Below are 19,216 nucleotides of genomic sequence, written 5' to 3'. Positions count from 1 at the left end.
TGAAGACCAAAATGGATTTCTCCCGACCAGACAAATCAGGAATACTTTAAGAATAGTATTAGATGTTTTAGAATTTTACGAAGCCCACCCCAAAAAACAAATAGCACTTATGTTTTTAGACGCAGAGAAGGCCTTCGATAACTTAAATTGGCAATTTTTAATCCAAAAAAATTACAATATGAATTTAGGCACCAAATTTGAAAACATTATAACAACCATTTATGATACACAACAAGCGAATATTATAATAAACGGGGAATATACCCGCCCAATAAAAATAGAAAAAGGAGTCAGACAGGGCTGCCCACTCTCACCCCTGCTCTTCATATTATTGCTAGAAGCATTATTAACGCGAATTAGACAGAACCCAGACATAAAAGGATTAAAGGTTAAGAAAGAAGAATATAAGTTGCAAGGGTTTGTGGATGATTTTTTCATTGAAGAACCAATAGAAAGAGGACAAAAATTGATGAATGAATGAGAACAATTTGGAGCAGTAGCAGGACTAAAAATTAATAGGAAGAAAACAAAATTAATGACTAAAAATTTAACAGGAAAACAGAAATTAGAACTAGAAGAAGTTATGGGACTACAAGTGATAAAGAAAGTGAAATACTTAGGAATATGGTTGACAGCACATTGTAAGACACTAAAGGAAAACAATTATGACAAATTAATGCAACGGGTAAAGAATTTAGAAACATGGGGCAAACTGCAACTGTCACTATTAGGCAAGATTGCTGCTATTAAAATGAATATTCTTCCAAAATTCCTCTATATATTTCAGACGATTCCAATTAAAGTACACAAAAAGTTTTTTGAAGAACTTAAAAAAATAATTGCAAATTTCATCTGGCAAGGGAAAAAACCTAGAATAAACTTAAAGGCAATGCAGGATAATGAAGAGCAGGGGAGGGCTGGCACTCCCAAATTGGGAGTTGTATTATAGTGCAGCCTCTTTCGTATGGTTGAAGGAATGGGTGAATTTAACCAATAAGAGACTATTACTCTTAGAAGGCCATGACTTACAGAGCGTGTGGAATGCTTTTTTATGGGATATTGGGAAAACTAGCCAGAAATATTTTCACAGACACCTAATGAGAGATTCATTATTGACTAATTGGAAGAAAATATGGAAAAAACACTACTTAAAGATACCAATCTGGATCTCAACAAGGGAGGCGATGATCCACCCAAATAATCTGGATATTACTAAAATGATTATAGGGAACTTTCTTCCATATGTGGTGGTCTTGTACAGAAACTCAAAAATATTGGCAGAAAATTAGAAATTGGCTGGAGGAAATGACAAGATCGAATTTAAACCAGAGTCCTTTCTATTAGGGATCTTTGATAAACAACTACCCAAAAAAGTGAAATATATAATATATATTTTGACAGCGGCCAGATTGGCTTTTGCACAATGTTGGAAATAGCCTAATGTTCCACCAGAGGGGATGATTATTCAAAAAATTACAAGTTGTGCAGAAATGGACAAATTAACCTTGGCATTAAAAGATAAAGACACTTCAATATATTACGACAGCTGGAAGTGCTGGTACAAATGGATAGACCAAAGATAGATTTCATACTAAAAGTCAAAAGAAGATATGATAGAATTGTAGTGGTGATATACAGATATATGTAACAATTAATTGTGAATATGGCATAAAATAAGGATAAAAAGGAGGTCTCACAAACTGTTGAAGATAAAAATGTTTTTAATTGTTTCTATATTTTACTTTCTATTCTTTTTTTTTCTTATTTTCTTTTTCTCTCTTACATTTATGTATGTGTTGTTGGTCTATTTTAATTGTAAAATCAATAAAGTGTATTTTTTTTAAAAAAAAAGTGGAGGCAGGAGGAGGGGGGCGAGTGAGGCTTTTAAACTCTTTCCACACTCGATGTATTCAAATGGTTTCTCCACTGTGTGGATTCTATTTTAGGAGGTAAGACTGCCACTATCATTATAACATTTTCCACACTCTAGGCATTTATAGGGTTTCTCCCCTGTGTGAATCCTCTTATGGGAAGTTGAAATTGCCTTTTTCTGTGAAGCTCTTTCTGCACATCTTGCAATGATATGGCTCTTCCCCTGTATGCATCCTATTATGTAAGCTTAAATTGCTGCTTCTGCTGAAACTTTTTCCATACTCAAAGCATTCATGGGGTTTCTCCCAGTGTGGATTCTGCTATGTACATTACAGCTTTTTTTTTTTTTTTTGCACTGAAGCTCTTTCCACACATGCGGCATTCATATGGTTTCTCCCCAGTATGGAGACTTTTGTGGCAAGTGAGGCCCCATGAATTGGTGAAACATTTGTCACGCATGGTGCACTTATAGGGCTTTTCACCTGTGTGGATTATTTTATGGGTATTAAGATGACTTTTTTGACTGAAGCACTTCCCACACTTGGTGCATTGATTTGGTTTCCCTCCTCTGTGCATACTTGATGGGAAGTTAAGATGTTGGATGTACAGAAGCTCTTTCCACACTCCAGGCATTTCTACGGTTTCTCCCCTGTGTGGGTCCGTTTGTGGGCACGAAACCTATCAGAACGGGAAAAGCGCTTTCCACATTGCAGGCACTGAAAGGGTTTCTCCCCCGTGTGGATTCTGCTATGTACGATATAGCTATTTTTTGCATTGAAGCTCTTCCCACACTCCATGCATTGAAAGGGTTTTTCTCCCGTGTGGATCCGCTCGTGTGACTTAAGATGACCTTTTTGACTGAAGCTCTTTCTGCACTCCAGGCATTGAAAGGGTTTCTCCCCTGTGTGGGTCTGTTTGTGGGCACGAAGGCCACCAGAGCTGGCAAAGCGCTTTCCACACTGTAGGCATTGAAAGGGCTTCTCCCCTGTGTGTATTCTGTGATGGTCAGTAAGGGATGCAGAGCGACGGAAGCTCTTTCCACACTCCATGCATTGAAATGGTTTTTCTCCCGTGTGGATCCTCTCGTGTAGCTTAAGTTGACCTTTTTTACTGAAGCTCTTTCCACACTCCAGGCATTTGTATGGTTTCTCCCCAGTGTGGATTCTGCTATGTACGATATAGCTACTTTTTGCACTGAACCTCTTTCCACACTCCATGCATTGAAATGGTTTTTCTCCCGTGTGGACCCTCTCGTGTGACTTAAGATGACCTTTTTGACTGAAGCTCTTTCTGCACTCCAGGCATTGAAAGGGTTTCTCCCCTGTGTGGGTCTGTTTGTGGGCATGAAAGCCACCAGAACTGGCAAAGCCCTTTCCACACTGTAGGCATTGAAAGGGCTTCTCCCCTGTGTGGATTCTGTGATGCGCAGTCAGGTTTGAAGAGCTATAGAAGCTCTTTCCACACTCCATGCATTGAAATGGTTTTTCTCCCGTGTGGATCCTCTCATGTGACTTAAGAGGACCTTTATCACTGAAGCTCTTTTCACAGTGGAGGCATTTATAAGGTTTTTCCCCTTTATGCATCCTATTATGTATGGTTAGAGAAGAGGTGTTGCTAAAGGCTTTTCCACACTCCAAGCATTCATAGGGTTTCTCCCCAGTGTGGGTTCTGCTATGTACGATACAGCTTTGTTTTACACTGAATCTCTTTCCACACATGTGGCATTCATATGGTTTCTCCCCAGAATGGAGCCTTTTGTGGCAAGTGAGGCCCCACAAATTGGTGAAGCATTTGTCACACTCGGTGCACTTATAGGGCTTTTCACCTGTGTGGATTCTTTTATGGGTATTAAGGTGACTTTTTTGACTGAAGCACTTCCCACACTCGGTGCATTGATTTGGTTTCCCTCCTCTATGCATACTTTGATGGGAAGTTAAGATGCTGGATGTACAGAAGCTCTTTCCACACTCTAGGCATTTGTATGGTTTCTCCCCTGTGTGGGTCCGTTTGTGAGCACGAAAGTTATCAGAACGGGAAAAGCGCTTTCCACATTGCAGGCACTGAAAGGGTTTCTCCCCCGTGTGGATTCTGCTATGTACGATACAGCTACTTTTTGCATTGAACCTCTTTCCACACTCCATGCATTGAAATGGTTTTTCTCCCGTGTGGATCCTCTCATGTGACTTAAGGTGATCTTTCTGCCTGAAGCTCTTTCCGCACTGCAGGCATTGAAAGGGTTTCTCCCCCGTGTGGATTCTGCTATGTATGATATAGCTACTTTTTGCATGGAACCTCTTTCCACACTCCATGCATTGAAATGGTTTTTCTTCCATGTGGATCCTCTCATGTGACTTAAGAGAAGCTTTTTGACTGAAGCTCTTTCCGCACTGCAGGCATTGAAAGGGTTTCTCCCCCGTGTGGATTCTGCTATGTATGATATAGCTAATTTTTGCATTGAAGCTCTTTCCACACTCCATGCATTGAAATGGTTTTTCTCCCGTGTGGATCCTCTCGTGTGACTTAAGGGGAGCTTTTTGACTGAAGCTCTTTCCGCACTGCAGGCATTGAAAGGGTTTCTCCCCCGTGTGGATTCTGCTATGTATGATATAGCTAATTTTTGCATTGAAGCTCTTTCCACACTCCATGCATTGAAATGGTTTTTCTCCCGTGTGGATCCTCTCATGTGACTTAAGATTACCTTTTTGCCTGAATCTCTTTCCACACACCATACAGTGATATGGCTTTTCCCCTGTATGGGTCCTATTATGGCAAGTGAGGTCACTCGCATAGTGGAAGCTCTTCCCACATTCTAGGCATTTATATGATGTCTTCCCAGTGAGGCTTTTTTTCCGGGAATTCGGTTCCTTGCTCTGAGTAATCCTCATTCTACCCTCCCTGAGTTGATGCAACCTCTCCTCTCTGTGGAGGCTTTGATGAGAAGTAAGGGAGGCGCTGCTTCCGAAGCTTTTTTCCCTATTAATATACCGATGTTGCTTCCTCTCTTCGTGGCCCTTCTTATGTGAATTAAGATCACTTTTCCGACTGAAGGTCCTTCCACAATCCAGACATTTGTGTGGATCCTCTGCTTTGTGAATCTTTTTATGCAATGCAACAGAACAGCTTGTACTGAAGCTTTCTGCACACTTTGTACAATTGTATGGTTTCCCTTCTACTATTCTTTCACGTAAAGGAGGAGGAAAATTCCTTCCGGAGCATTGCCTGCTTTCATCTTGTTTCTCTCCAGCAGGGCTTTGGCAACAGTCACCTAATCCAGATTCACCTTGGAGTGTTTTGCCATACCTTGAACACATTTCTTTTTCATGACAATCATCTGTGTCCAATAAGACATTGATATCTGCACATGGTAAACCAGAGCAATTCTCCAGCTCCTCCGTTAACTGGTTTTCCTCTGAACTTTGCTTTCCATACAACTTTTCTGCAACTTCCTTTTTGTCTTTTGGCAAAGGTGCTGCTACCTCTTGGCCAGAATCCTCCATCTCCCATCCGTCACCTGCTTGCAACAATAGAAAAAGAAAAGTTAACACAAACTTAGGTGCAAAAGGGATCAAGCACCACTGCTGTATTTGAACAGTACCAAACTTCAACCCAAATCACTTTGGTTCAAAACATGGTGTCATTCCTAAAGCCATTTTGGATCGTGTTCAGGGTTGGCTCAGCGAGGCTGGGCAGAGCTGTGGGAATGGGAGGGGGGTGTAGAGATAGTTGGGCATGTGTAGCCAAAATAGAATTCTTTCCCCTGGGAAACAAGGATGTTCTCATCAGCACCTGGTGAGGCACATGAGGAAAACAGCTGGAGTCGGACTGTGACCTTTGGACCATGTGATGGATGAGTGGACTGGGTGGAAGAACTTTGAACTGGGGGGACCGCTGGACCTTCAGAGTCAGCTTTTCACCAGCTGTGCCAAAAGGACTTGCCTAATAAATCTATACTTTGAGGAATCATCAAACCTCAGAGTTTTGATTCTTTTGGGTCTGTTACTTCGAACCCTGACACATGGTGCGATGCTTAGGATTAAGTTGATATAAGATTTTACCTTCGGCTCTCTCTTGTCCTCGGTGGTACAAAATGAAAACGTGAAAATCTTGGCTAAGATCATTTAAATTTTATGGGGGGAGAACCATCAGCTCTACTGCTTCAGATTTAGCTCAAAGGAAGCAGAAGGGACACTTAAAAGAGAAAACTTCATTCATTCATTTGTTCATTACATTTATTGGCCTCCAGCTTGCCATAGGGAAACCCTTGATGCCTTATTATATTAAAAGGATAAAAATATATATAAACAATAGTGTACAAATACAAATACTCAGTTCTAAGTAAAAGACAATAGACTTGATGATGGAGAACCTATTGGTTAAATTTCAATCTGAGAAGGTAGAAATGTTGACGTCCTTGGACCTGGGAAATGAGCTTCAGCCTCATCTCCATGAAGAGGTTTTTCCTTGAAAAAAACTGGTTCTCAGTTACCCTGGGGTGTTCATTCCTCTTTATCCCAAAGGGGCTTTTTCTTAAGGCAACTGGACTTTCTTTTTTCCTTGAACATGTTTCCCTTCTTATCCAAGAAGCTACTTCAGTTCTGATTGAACGATGGAGGATGGAAGGATTGATATTCCTTGCAGTCATCTGGACATAAGCACTCCTTCCGACTGGATGACTGCAAGGAGTATAAATCCTTGTGTTAAATCTGTGGATTCTTATCGGGCTCTTAAGTGTCATATAGACCAAAAAGAGCAAAATGAAAGCAACTTCTAAAAAGCTTTCTACAAAGTGGGACAGGCAGGATTGGAAAGAGGCTAGGATGGGAAACTTCATGTGGAATTGAAAGACATTTTATCAGACTAAGTAGGAGTAGAAATGTACAGAAGGATGCTCCAATCTATTGCATACATCAGACAAATTAAATATTTTATCTGAGCTGCTCACGTCCACCACCCAGGGGAAACCTGTCAGGGAACTGGTCAGTAGGTATCCAAATGAAGTCAGAGATGCTGACACAAACTTGATATAAATTAATGTTACATGTATGTATGTATGTATGCCTGCCACACACTGTAAATATATATTTACAGTAAAATTTCATCCAGTTGGTCTGGAAAGTGTTGGACAGCTTCATCAGCACACCCAGCTTTACTTGTTGTTCGTAAGTTACAGTAATTATCGTTTTCAGGATCGCGCAAACCAGCCATGACTGGCTCCAAAGGTGTCATGGTACTCTTCACCCGCTGTTCGCTTTAGCGTTTCAAAAACGCTGCGTTAAAACGCTTCCCTAAATCGGATGAAGACCAACGGGACTTCTTTTTGGGATTAGATCGTCAATCCAAAGCACAAGGAGCTGTTCTGTTTTTGAAAAGAGGTCTGTCCTATTTCTCGTGATTATGGCATCGGCTCCTTGAACTGATTTAATCACCTCTTTTATCTTTTCTTTACCCTTAAGGATCGTGCATATGGTGGAACAAGCCAGTCCTCCTCCTTTTTCTAAGGTCTTTACCTTCTTCCCCTCTCATGGGCTTTAATTATTTTCATTTTCAAGTCCAAATTGATACTTTTCCCCTGTTTCTTACCTCCAAATTGAGCCGGAGTAGAGCTTGGTTGCTTTCCTTGAGAAGACACTTCTAGCATAAGAAAGAGTTGATGGAAAAGGATAGTATCTTGTCCTGGTGAGAGAGAGAGAGAGAGGCTGGCTCAGAGCTGTTCAGTAAGATCAATGTTATGCTTCAGGGAGGAAGTATTGTAGGGCAATAATATGTCTTCCTTCTCTGTCGACCATTTCTTGACAAAAGAATAGCAACGGTTGCTGCTTGCAGCAATACAGTGTACAGTATTTGACAGTCTTTTATTTACAGTACTGTATTAAACTGTGGTTTATATACTCCATCTTTGTGTTTAACCTGTTCCACTTGGTTATTTGTCCCCTTCCTGCACAGCATGTGCAAGATTGAATTTGATTCTTAGCAAATGGGAGAGACTGAATTGTGGAGGCCAGTACTCTCCTTACTGTCCATTTCTGAAGAAAAGCCAGGCTTCATAGAAAAGCATGAAAACATGAGACAAATAGCTTGCAAATTTGAAAATCAGCACTTTAGAGAAGAATATAGCAACAAAAAGGGAATAATAATAAATGCTGGAGGACTTCACATGCATTAATTTAAAAAAAATATTTTGCACTACTGTATCATAACAGAATCCCTTACCTAAGGAGGCCACGTTCCTCTTGTTTTCCAGCATGACTTCTTGGTACAGGGCTTTTTGCTCAGAATCCAACAGGGCCCACTCCTCCACAGAGAAAAACACAGCTACATCCTCAAATGATACCAAATCCTGACACAGGGAGGGGGGAAAAAACCCACAACGTATTTCCATGAATATTCCTAACAATGAACACTTCAATGAATTACATGCTAGTCTTCTTCTTAAAGAAAAACCTCCACAGCTTCCAAGTAGGGCAAAGGAGCATGTAGGATATTAAATGTAGTATCTGGAAGAGTAAAGTCTACAATAGGCCAGAACACAACTGTAATTGATTAGAGTGCTGACTCATGCAGGATGCAATCTACGCTATGATTGGTTGCTGTAAGTAGAAAGGGGGTGTTTCCCTTTTTTCCCTCCTTTTTCCCCCCTCTCTGTGTTCTGCATGATGCTTCAGATTTACCTCAGGATGTTCCTCTGTTTTCCTGACTATCCTACATTCTTCCTTTTGTGGATGATGACAGATTGTTGTAAATTTGCACATTAAACATATTTATGATAATATAAAAGTCTCCAAGTCTATATCAGTGTCTCCATCTTCATCTGGGCAGCTGCTGTGCTCTCTACAAAAGCCAAGCTTGGACTTTACTTTTTACTTTGGGCTTTCATGTTCACTGCTTTAAAAAAACCCAGAGTAAAGACCACACCTGGAATACCGAGTTCAGTTTTGGTTACCACATTAGACAGGCATGATATTTTTCCGATTAAAATCGGAATTCCGATTTTTGGGAATTGCCCGGGCGGTGCGAGCGGAGCCCGGCGGCGGGCGGGCGGGCGGTGCGAGCGGCGGGCGGGCGGGCGGGCGGGCGGGCGCGGCGGGCGGTGCGAGGGCGGGCGGGCGAGCGGCGGGCGGTGCGAGGGACGGGCGGGCGAGCGGCGGGCGAGCGCGGCGGGCGGTGCGAGGGGCGGGCGGCGGGCGATTTCTTGGCGCGCGGTGGGTGGTCTCTTTTGGCCGGCCCGATTTTTTTCAGAGGGGAATATCATGCCTGATTAGAAAAAAAGATGGGGAGAATTTGGAAAAAGTGCAACCAAGGATTAAAGGCTTTGAGACTAAATGAAACAAAAAACAGTTGCAGGAACTGGATATGGCCAGTCTAGAGAAAAGAAGGACCAGGGGAGACACCATAGCAGTGTTTCAATATTTGAGGGGTTTCCACAAACAAGAGGGGTCTCAACTTATTTTCCAAAGCACCAGAAGGCAGGAGAAGAAACACCTGATGGAAACTAATGGTGGAGAAAGGCATCCTGGAATTAAGGAGAAACTTCATGACAGTGAGAACAATTAACTAATGGAAGGGTTTGCCTTCAGAAGTTGTGGGCTGGAGGTTTTTAAGGAGAGACTGGACACCCACTTGTCTGAAAGGTTATAGGGTCTCCTGCTTGAAACAGGGGGATGGACTAGAGGATCTCCAAGATCCCTTCCAATTGTGTTATTCTGTTACTGGAAGATACAATAGGCCAGAACACAATTGTAATTGATTAGAGTGCTGACTCATGCAGGATGCAATCTATGCTACGATTGGTTGCTTGTTAGTAGAAAGGGGGCGTTTCCCTTTTTCCCTCCTTTTTTCCCTCTCTGTGTTCTGCATGATGCTAAGCTTAGATTTACCTCATGATGTTCCTCTGTTTTTCTGACTATCTTATGTTCTTCCTTTTGTGGATAGTGACAAAGACTGCTGTAAATTTCCATGTTAAATATATTTATGTTTATATAAAACTCTACAAATCTTTGTCAGTGTCTCCAACCTCATCTGGGCAGCTGCTGTGCTCTCTACAAAAGCCAAGCTTGGACTTTTCTTTTTACTTTGGGCTTTCATGCTCACAGCTTTAAAAAAAACCCAGAGTATATAATTATAATTGTATTATGTATAAATTAAATGTTAAATGAGATTTGAATGGATAACAACTATAAGATATAAAGGTGATACACTTGGTAATCACAGGGGAAACCTTGCTTTTTAATGCCTGGAAGGGGAGGGAATTGTTTTGTTGTCTTTTCCCTTTCAGGATGATGATGGAAAAAGAATGTATGAAATTATAAGCAGGACAGACAAAAGTAGAAATAGAATCATTAGAAAGATATAGAAATTTAGAAAAAGCTATGTAATTGAATTAGAAAGCAATGAGATAATCAGAAATAAGGTTGAGGAAAGTAAGGGAAGGGAAAAAATATTGAGAAAATGATAAAATAGTGACAAGATATGAAATAGAATATAAAGATGAATATGTAATTGAGATTATGTCTGTATGGAGATGTGATAACCTGGAATCATGCTGCTCTCAAAAGAGATATTTGTGTTTTGTGAAAATCCAAATAAAACTTTTACAAAAAAAAAAAAAAAAACCCAGAGTAAAGACCACACCTGGAATACAGAGTTCAGTTTTGGTCACCACATTACAAAAAGAAATGTGGAGACTTTGGGAAAAGTGCAAACAGCAACCAAGGATTAAAGACTTTGAGACTAAATGACACAAAAAACAGTTGCAGGAACTGGATATGGCCAGTCTAGAGAAAAGAAGGACCAGGGGAGACACAATAGCAGAGTTCCAGTATTTCTGGGGCTGCCCCAAACAAGAGGGGGCTCAACTTATTTTCCAAAGCACCAGAAGGCAAGAGAAGAAACAATGGATGGAAACTAAACAAGGAGAAAGGCAACCTGGAATTAAGGAGAAACTTCATGACAGTGAGAACAATTAACTAATGAAACGGTTTGCTTTCAGAAGTTTTAGGCTGGAGGTTTTTAAGGAGAGACTGGACACCCACTTGTCTGAAAGGGTATAGGGTCTCCTGCTTGAAACGGGGTGGACTAGAAGATCTCCAAGATCCCTTCCAATTGTGATATTCTGTTATTGGGAGATTGGCACATCTGGGGAGGGGAGGGGAGAATCCTCTTACCTGCCTTTGAAGGTCAGCCACTGTTGATCCTCCACTACAAAGAACTGGGGTTCCGGGAGATGAAGCCATGGCCACGAGAGGGTCTAGGAGTAGGGAAAAAACAGCAAAGGAATAATTGGCTATCAAACATCCTAAGGATATTCTTGAACATCCAGTGCAAAAGGCTGATTTTAGCCTATTTCTAGGCTAACTAGGGAACCCCTTTAGGTGAGTCCTTCCCAGCCACAGCAACAACACACAGAAGCTCATCCTGCACGAGAGGAAAACTGAAAGGTGTGGAAGGACCAGGGATTGGATTCAGAGGCAGATTATCTCAGCCGTGAATGTGTGCATTAAAGGACCACAGAGCTTGACCTCCTCCCATATCCAGGGATTTATGCTGAGTTGTAAATCAGGAGTTCTTGGTCTGGCTTGGCACCAACAAAAGAGGCAGAGTCCAATTCTCTCTGAGTCACACATATACTGGCAGTCCTCAAATTACAGCTTTTCATTTAGTGACCATTTTGAAGTTACAACGATGCTGAAAAAGTGACTCATGTCTGCTTTTCACACAGCTATTGCACAATCCCCACACTCACGCCATCAAAATTCTGGTGCTTGCCTACTGACTCCTATTTTTGATGGTCGCAGCATCCTGTGATCACCTGTTGCCACCATCTGGCAAGCGAAGTCAATAGAAAAGCCAGATTCCCTTCACCATCACTAACTCAACAGCTGTTAGTAACTCAACAACTGCAGAGGTTCATGTAACAACTGGAGCAAGTAAGGTCGCAAAAGGGGGCAAAACTCACTTAACAACTGCCTGGCTTAGTAACAGAAATGTTGGTCCTAAGTGTGCTGGTAAATCAACTAAACCTGTATTCAGGTTTGGAGAAAGCTGAGTTCTCTCATAAGGCTAGGAAAGACCTTGAATTATTTCTTCAGCACACTTTTATATTGAAGTTACTTTAGAATAGAATAGAATAGAACAGAATTTAGAATAGAATAGAATGCTAGAATAGAATAGGAGGGAGGGAGAGAGGGAAGGAGAAAGAAAGGAAGGAAGGAGGGAGGGAGGTTCTTGCATGCTCAAAAGGAAACAGGCGGCTCTTTTCCTCTCCCGGACTCTGCTCCTCAAGAGATGCGTGCAGGAACAGATCCACGATCTGCTTTCCTCGCAGCCCCGCCGGCCATGCTCCCTCCCTCCTTCCCTTCCCGCCCGTGGATCCCCCTTCTTGGGGCGGCCCCAGCCAGGACTTCGCAGAACCCAAGCAGGAAATGTTTACACTTCTTTCCCCTCCCCGTCCAGCTCCTTCCATTCTTGAAAGGGCCGAAGGTGCCGCCCACTTGGGACTTCCCCTGTCTGCCCCCCCTCCATCTGCCTGGGGAAGCAGTCCCCAGTGGGAGGGTCAGCTGGGCAGGGAGTCCAGGGCTGCTTCTCCCGAGGTGGTCAGAGAAAGCGGGGGAGAGGATGCGGAGCAGCAAAGTTAGGAGGGAACTACAGAATAACAGGGCTGGGAGGGGACCTTGAAGGTCTTCTAGTCCAACCCCCTGCTCAGGCTGGAAACCCTGTAGTACCATCATAGGCAAAGGGTTGTCCAATCTCCTCCTTCAAAACTCCTGTTGTCAGGAAAAGGGAGCCTTTCTGCATGCGCTTATTCTGACAGGGGAGGGGGAAAAAACACAACGTATTCCATGAACATTCCTAACAATGAACACTTCAATGAATTACATGCGAGTCTTCTTCTTAATGAAAAACCTCCACAGTTTCCAAGTAGGGCAAAGGAGCACGTAGGATATTAAATTTAGTAGCTGGAACAGTAAAGTCGACAATAGGCTAGAACACAATTGTAATTGATTATATAGGATGCAATCTACCCTACGATTGGTTGCTTGTTAGTAGAAAGGGGGCATTTCTCTTTTTTCCCTCCTTTTTTCCCTCTCTGTGTTCTGCATGATGCTTTAGATTTACCTCAGGATGTTCCTCTGTTTTCCTGACTATCTTACGTTCTTCCTTTACTGGATGGCGACAAAGACTGCTGTAAATTTCCATTTTAAATATATTTATGTTTATATAAAAGTCTACAAATCTTTGTCAGTGACTTCAACTTCATGTGGACAGCTGTTGTGCAATTTCTTGACAGAACTTCTCTGGAGAACATTTCTAAAAAGAAAATGTCTCTGTCTAGAGATACATTTGCAGTAGTTAATGCTTTATTTTAATGCTTTCAATGGTGATATTCTGTTATTGGGAGATTGGCACATCTGGGGAGGGGAGGGGAGAATCCTCCTACCTGCCTTGGAAGCTCAGCTTCCAAGTGGGAAGTATGGCTCCTTTTAGGACTCCTGACACAGCTGGCTCAGGATCTCTGGGAATGGAAGTCCGCCAGTGATAAAAGGGGCCCTCATTCCCCACCCCTGGACTAGAGCAATATTTCTTTAGCCTTGGCAGCTTGAAGATATCTGGGCTTCAACTCCCATGGGGAATTCTGGTAGTTAGTCTCCACATATCTTAAAAGCTGCCACGGTTGGGACAGGCTGGTCTACAGGCAAAGGGCGACACCTCTTTAAATGCACACAAGGCTTTAAAAAAAAAAACAGTTAAATGAAACAGTGAAAAGGAATTCAGGAATGAAATCAACTCAGGCAAAGTCCATCCTGAGGATGAAAGGGCATCGGAAGGAGCTTTTGCCCGATGCTCTCTCCGGAGGGGGCTCATCCAGAGCAACTCCCCGAAACAGCAGCTCCTGGGAGGGATCGCCCCCTTTCCCTCCGGCCGCTTTAGCAGCCATTCAACCCCGAGCCTTCCGGACCTGAAACAGCCCCAGAGGGGAAAGAGAAAGTGCCGGGAAACGATCGGGAAGAGCCGGCAGAATCATCTCCCCCAGGAGAAAGCGGGGACGGCAGCAGCGATCTTAGCAGCGCCCCAAGAAGCTGCCTTGAAGGCTCACCTGTCCAGGCATTTCCCCAGGTGGGAAAAGGGGAGGAAGGAGGGAGGAGTTTATTACCTGGCGCCCGCAGGGAAAGGCGGCTTTGTTACTTGGTGCAAGAGATACAAAAGATCCGCTTTCCTCGCAGCCCCGCCGGCCACGCATTTGGATCTCCCTCCCCGGAACGACCCCCGCCAGGAGTTTGCAGAGCCCAAACCGGAAGCACTTATAGCTCCTCCCATTCTCTACAGGGCGGAGAGCGCCGCCCACTCGGGGTCCCCCTGCCTGCCTATCCCCCCCCACCCACAACGCCAGTCCTGAGTGGGATGGGCAGCTGGGCAGCGAGTCCCGTTGCTTCTTTGGCCCAGGCAGCCGGAGAAACAGCAGGGAGAGGGAGGGGACGACGCCCAGGGACGGGAGGAGGGAAGGGAAGGGAAGGGGATGTGGAGCAGCAAATTTAGGAGGGAATTAGGAGAGAACAGAGCTGGGTGGGACCTTTATTTATTTGATTTGTCAATCGCTTACAAAATAATAGGTATAAGTATATACATCATTATGAATACATGAAATGGGTACATATAAGAAAAATAAAAGAAACAATAGGACAGGGACGGTAGGCACCTTGGTGTGCTTATCCACGCCCCCTACAGACCTCTTAGGAAAGGGGTGAGGTCAATAGTAGAATAGATTAGAAGACCTGGGAGGTCTTCTAGTCCAACCCCCTGCTCAGGCTGGAAACCCTGTAGTAGCATCACAGGCAAAGGGTTGTCCGATCTCCTCCTTCAAAACTCCTCCTGTTGTCAGGAAAAGGGAGTCTGTCTGCAGGCCTTATTCTGACAGCGGAGTCCTCAACTTACAATGTATTTCCTTAGAACGATGAACAATCAGGATTGTCCCTTAACAGCAAATGCTCCATTGCTCCTTTGCAAGCAGTCCTGGACTCAGAACTGTCTGTTTAGTTCGAAATTCCAAAGGGCATCAAAAAAAGTGATTTAGATGGTTTTTCCCACTCAAGAAGGCCAGTGGCAGCATCCCCTTAGTCAGGTGGTCAAAATTCAGCCGCTTGGCAACCGACTCGTATTTATGACAGTTGCACTGTCCCCGGGTCATGGAATCGTCTTTTGCGACCTTCGGACAAGAAATGGGGGAGCCAGATTTGCTGAACAACTGTGTTACTAACTTAACAACTGTGGTGATTCACGCAACAACCCCAGCAAGAAATATCCTCAAATGGCACAAAAATTCACTTCACAAATGTCTCACTTAGCAACAGAAATTTTGGACTGAATTGCGGTTGTAAGTTGAGGATTGCCTGTATTTGAAGGGTCGATAGGGCATGTTGAAGAGCGACACAACTTAGAGATGACTCCCTAGCCCCTAAAGAGAATAAAGAGGAAAGGGAGAAAAAATCCTCACAGAATCTGCTTTTTTCCAATATTACCCCTAATAAATGGGGAGCCAAAGGACCCCCTGATGATCCATAAGGGAGACCCATTAACTTTCTCCCTCTGAAGCTGAAGAAAATCTCTGAGCCAAGAAATATTTAATATCCTTAACTATCTAAAAGGTGGGAAATATTTAGGTGGGAAATATTTAAAGTCAATGAATTTCTGAAGAAAAACTAGAAAACTATACAGGCTGCCTCGACTTACAGCCTTACAGCCTTACTTACAGAATTACAGTTCAGTGACTGAAGTTACAACAGCACTGAAAAAAGTGACATGTCCATTTTTCCTACTTAACGACCGTTGCAGCATCCCCATGGTCACACGATCCAAATTCAGACACCTGGGAACTGACTCACATTTATGACCGTTGTGGTATTCCGGGGTCAGGGGATCCCCTTTTGCGACCTTACGACAAGCAACACCAAAGGGAAAACCACATTAACTTAACAACCAAGTTGCTAGTTTAATAACTGAGGTGATTCACTTAACAACTGAGGCAAGAAGAGATTGGGCTGCCATTTGTCAGAAATGGTGTAGGGTCTCCCACTTGGGCGGGGGGTTGCACTAGATGACCTACAAGGTCCCTTCCAACTCTGATTATCTGTTAAATCTGTTAAGAAAGGTCACAAAATGGAGCAAAATTGACTTAACGTCTCACTTAACACCAAAAATTTGGGGCTCACTTTGCTGATAAGTCAAATTAACTCTACAAAATATATCTCCCACTTAAAACAGCTCCAAGCTTAATGAAGCTGCTTCCAGTTTGCGGAGAAGGGGGTTCCTGGCGGATTCCCCATTTCCCCCTCAAGAATTGCACTTCCAAAGTTGTTGAAAGAAGGAAAAAGATCCTTCTGAACTCAAAGGCACTTCTGGTTTTCCTCACCTTTCCTGCTCCAGGCGCTTTGCCACATGTGCCCAGCCTCAAACTGAACACATTGAAGACAAGATTGTAAGGAAAAACTTTATTCCGCAGAAAAAGTAACACAAGGAAATCTCCCTCAAAGCCTTTGCACCCCACCAACGCCCACTGGAGGGCTTTAGACGGCATTTGCCACACAGTTTACAAGTCAGAAGGAATTTTCTTACCTCCCTTTACAGCAATTCCTGCCTGTTTTACACTCACATTTCAGCCTTCCTGCATACCGATATATGTAACACAGAGCTCAACCAAGCGATTTAAATCTATCCTAATATGTGCACAGAGAAACCTCAATAAGTTTGTGAATGTCGCTTTGGTAGCAATAGAGCATAGCTTTCCATGATATTTCCTATTTACAATCTACTTCTTTTTCGAGATGTTCAAATCTCTCCTATTTGGGCCTTTTGCCTTCTTCTATAGTACATTTTGAGTTTTTAACTTTTTATTTAGAAGATTCTGGAGTCTCGTAATGCTTGTAATCCTTTTTTGGAAGAGCAAGGAAATATGGACCATAATTCTTTTCTCCATTTCCCATGTGCTGGACGTTGAAATACTTTACAGCAGGAAGGCACTATAAATAACAACAGGCCATAATTCTATAAGTCTAGGCCAAGGGTCTCCAAACTTGGCAACTTTTAACTTCAACTCCTAGAATTCCCCTGCCAGTATGGTAACATATGTGCCAGAGGAATTCTGGGAGTTGAAGTCCACAAGCTTTTAAATCGCCAGGTTTGGAGACCCCCTGGTCTAGGCCCTGACCTATTTGATGTGTAGAAATTCCTTCCTTATGTTTTCCAAGGTGGGTTTCAGTGAACTGACAATGGTCAGTTAGACTGAAACAAAACTTTCTTAACGTTCACAATTCTGCTGTAAGGTCCCAGAAGTTTCCCAGAGCCACTGAGATGCCAAAGAGAGTGAGACTAGAGACGAGGTTTGCAAAAAATATCAGCTTTTATTTATGGCCAAAGCAAAAGCTGGGTGACAAAACTATATCCAAAACAAAATACAGTCAAAATGTATGTAAGGAATAGCCATACCCTGCAAGGGTGGCTCAGAGTATTATGCACATTATAACCCTGTTAGAATCATAGTTTACCCAATGAGAGACAATGGGGTCTTTAAAGCGTCCTTTGTTCACGTCCCTGTCTCTGCCCACCTTATCTATGGAGCGTTCCTATAGGGGAGGTTTCCCTCCCTGGCCAAGTTGTTTATTCAGCAGAAAATGGTTTCAGGATTCAGAAACTCCCTATTCGGGTTCCTGATATTCCTGGGTAACAGTTTCTTCTATATTTTCAAGGATGTGGCTAGCTTTGAAGCCAAGAACAGAAGCGAGAGAGAAACGAGATAAGAAACTTTGTACTAATGCTAACCATTCATTAAGGCTACGATTCACTCAGCTAGATGTCAGGGCTCTGGCATCCACCCCCATTCAAATCATGAGTCTCTAGCCACATCTCTCAGAGTCAAAACAAACAAACAAGATTTATTAGGAGTGAATATGCCTGTGTTACCTGGATGCAGCCGACTCTGCATCATTCATTTCACCCTTGACCCTGGTCTTCCCCCCACCCCCTGCATGTATATTCTCCAATGGGACACACCCATAGCCAAGAGTCATCAATCATGCTCTCCAGTTAAAATCTTGCATGCCAGAAGCTTCTGTGGCCTCGCCATTAATCTATGAAAGCATTTTAGGAATGCACTACTTCCCCCACTCCCTTTCTGCTGTCCACTCTAAAAGACCAGAGAAATGTTTCTGAGTTGACACTAGAATTAATTCCTAACAATTTCTGACAGGATACGATAATATAAGCAGAAGCCAATAACAAAGCTCAATTCATTAACAAATGATTTCTAGCAGTATATCGTATCAGAAGCAAACAGCAAATATTGGTTGAATCAGGAACAATTATATAGTAGTATAAGCAATTCATAATCAAAGCAAATAGCCAATATTAGTTTGATTTATATACTCCTTCACTGCCTTAATAAGAAATAATCAATTGCTGCTTTACAATTAGTCCTCAACTTACAATAAATTTCTTCAGTGAACGTTTGAAGTTACAACAGCACTGAAAAACATGATTTATGAATTTTTCCACACAACCATTGCAGCATCCCTGCGTCATGTGATAAAAATTGAGACACTTGGCAACTGGCCTGTATTTTTGGTATTTGGAGTATCCCAGGGTCATGGGATCACCGTTTCAGACCTTCAGACAAGGAAAGACAATGGGGAAACCAACAACTGTGGCAAAACTGGTAAAATGGAACAAAACTTACTTAACAACTGTCTTGCTTAGCCATGGAAATTTTGGGGCTTAATTGTGGTCACAAGTCAACGGCCACCTGTATTTTCTGAAGCTGGTTCCCTAAATTGTCCAATTCACCCTCCAAAAAGAGCCTATATTTGAGATGTGAAAGCTAAGCCTTAAGCTGCTGCATAAGTTGGGGCATTCATAAAAAGGAAGCACAATCAATATCGTATCTCAGACTAGAAATCAGTTAAACACAACCAAGGGTAAATGTGGTGCAGATACAGACTTTCTCCACATGGGGGTAGTAGATCCACTTCTTGATTCCTTCCAGCATTAGGGAAATATGGGGAGTCAACACCACCAGGTCTGGACCTCACCACTTAGATTGCAATGTTTCCTCTTGAAATCTTTTAGCATCCTCTCTAGACTCTAAGCCAGCTTTCTGCAGCCTTGTGTTGCCTGAAGATGTTATCCCAAAGGTGCTTTTTTCCCCAAAAGTCAACTGGACTTTCTTTCTCCTTGAAGACATTTTGCTTCTCATTCAAGAAGAAAGAGAACTGAAGACACTTCTTGGGTAAGAAGGGAAATCTCCTCAAGGAAATAAAAAAGTCCAGTTGCCTTTTGATAAAAGTACGTTTGGGAGAAGCGC

At 42.8% G+C, this 19,216-nt stretch overlaps 1 protein-coding gene across 1 annotated transcript in view; it reads right to left on the bottom strand.

Annotated features, from left to right (window-relative positions):
* Positions 1-1,364: 1,364 nt before the first annotated feature.
* Positions 1,365-19,216, bottom strand: part of LOC148131887 (uncharacterized) — a 91,217-nt gene continuing 73,365 nt past the window's right edge. Inside the window, 5 exon segments of the mRNA XM_087953591.1 lie at positions 1,365-2,450; positions 2,453-5,386; positions 7,453-7,545; positions 8,083-8,209; positions 11,034-11,116. Of these exon segments, the coding sequence (XP_087809717.1) occupies positions 2,164-2,450; positions 2,453-5,386; positions 7,453-7,545; positions 8,083-8,209; positions 11,034-11,102 (3,510 nt within the window). The 5' untranslated portion in view covers positions 11,103-11,116 and the 3' untranslated portion in view covers positions 1,365-2,163.

This window comes from Notechis scutatus, chromosome 2, assembly GCF_049901735.1.
Source record: "Notechis scutatus isolate UNSWTSFEM ecotype Mainland chromosome 2, rNotScu1.2, whole genome shotgun sequence".
Lineage (NCBI taxonomy): Eukaryota > Metazoa > Chordata > Lepidosauria > Squamata > Elapidae > Notechis > Notechis scutatus.
Note: the sequence above shows the minus strand (reverse complement) of the source record. Positions and strands in the feature narration are given on the sequence as shown.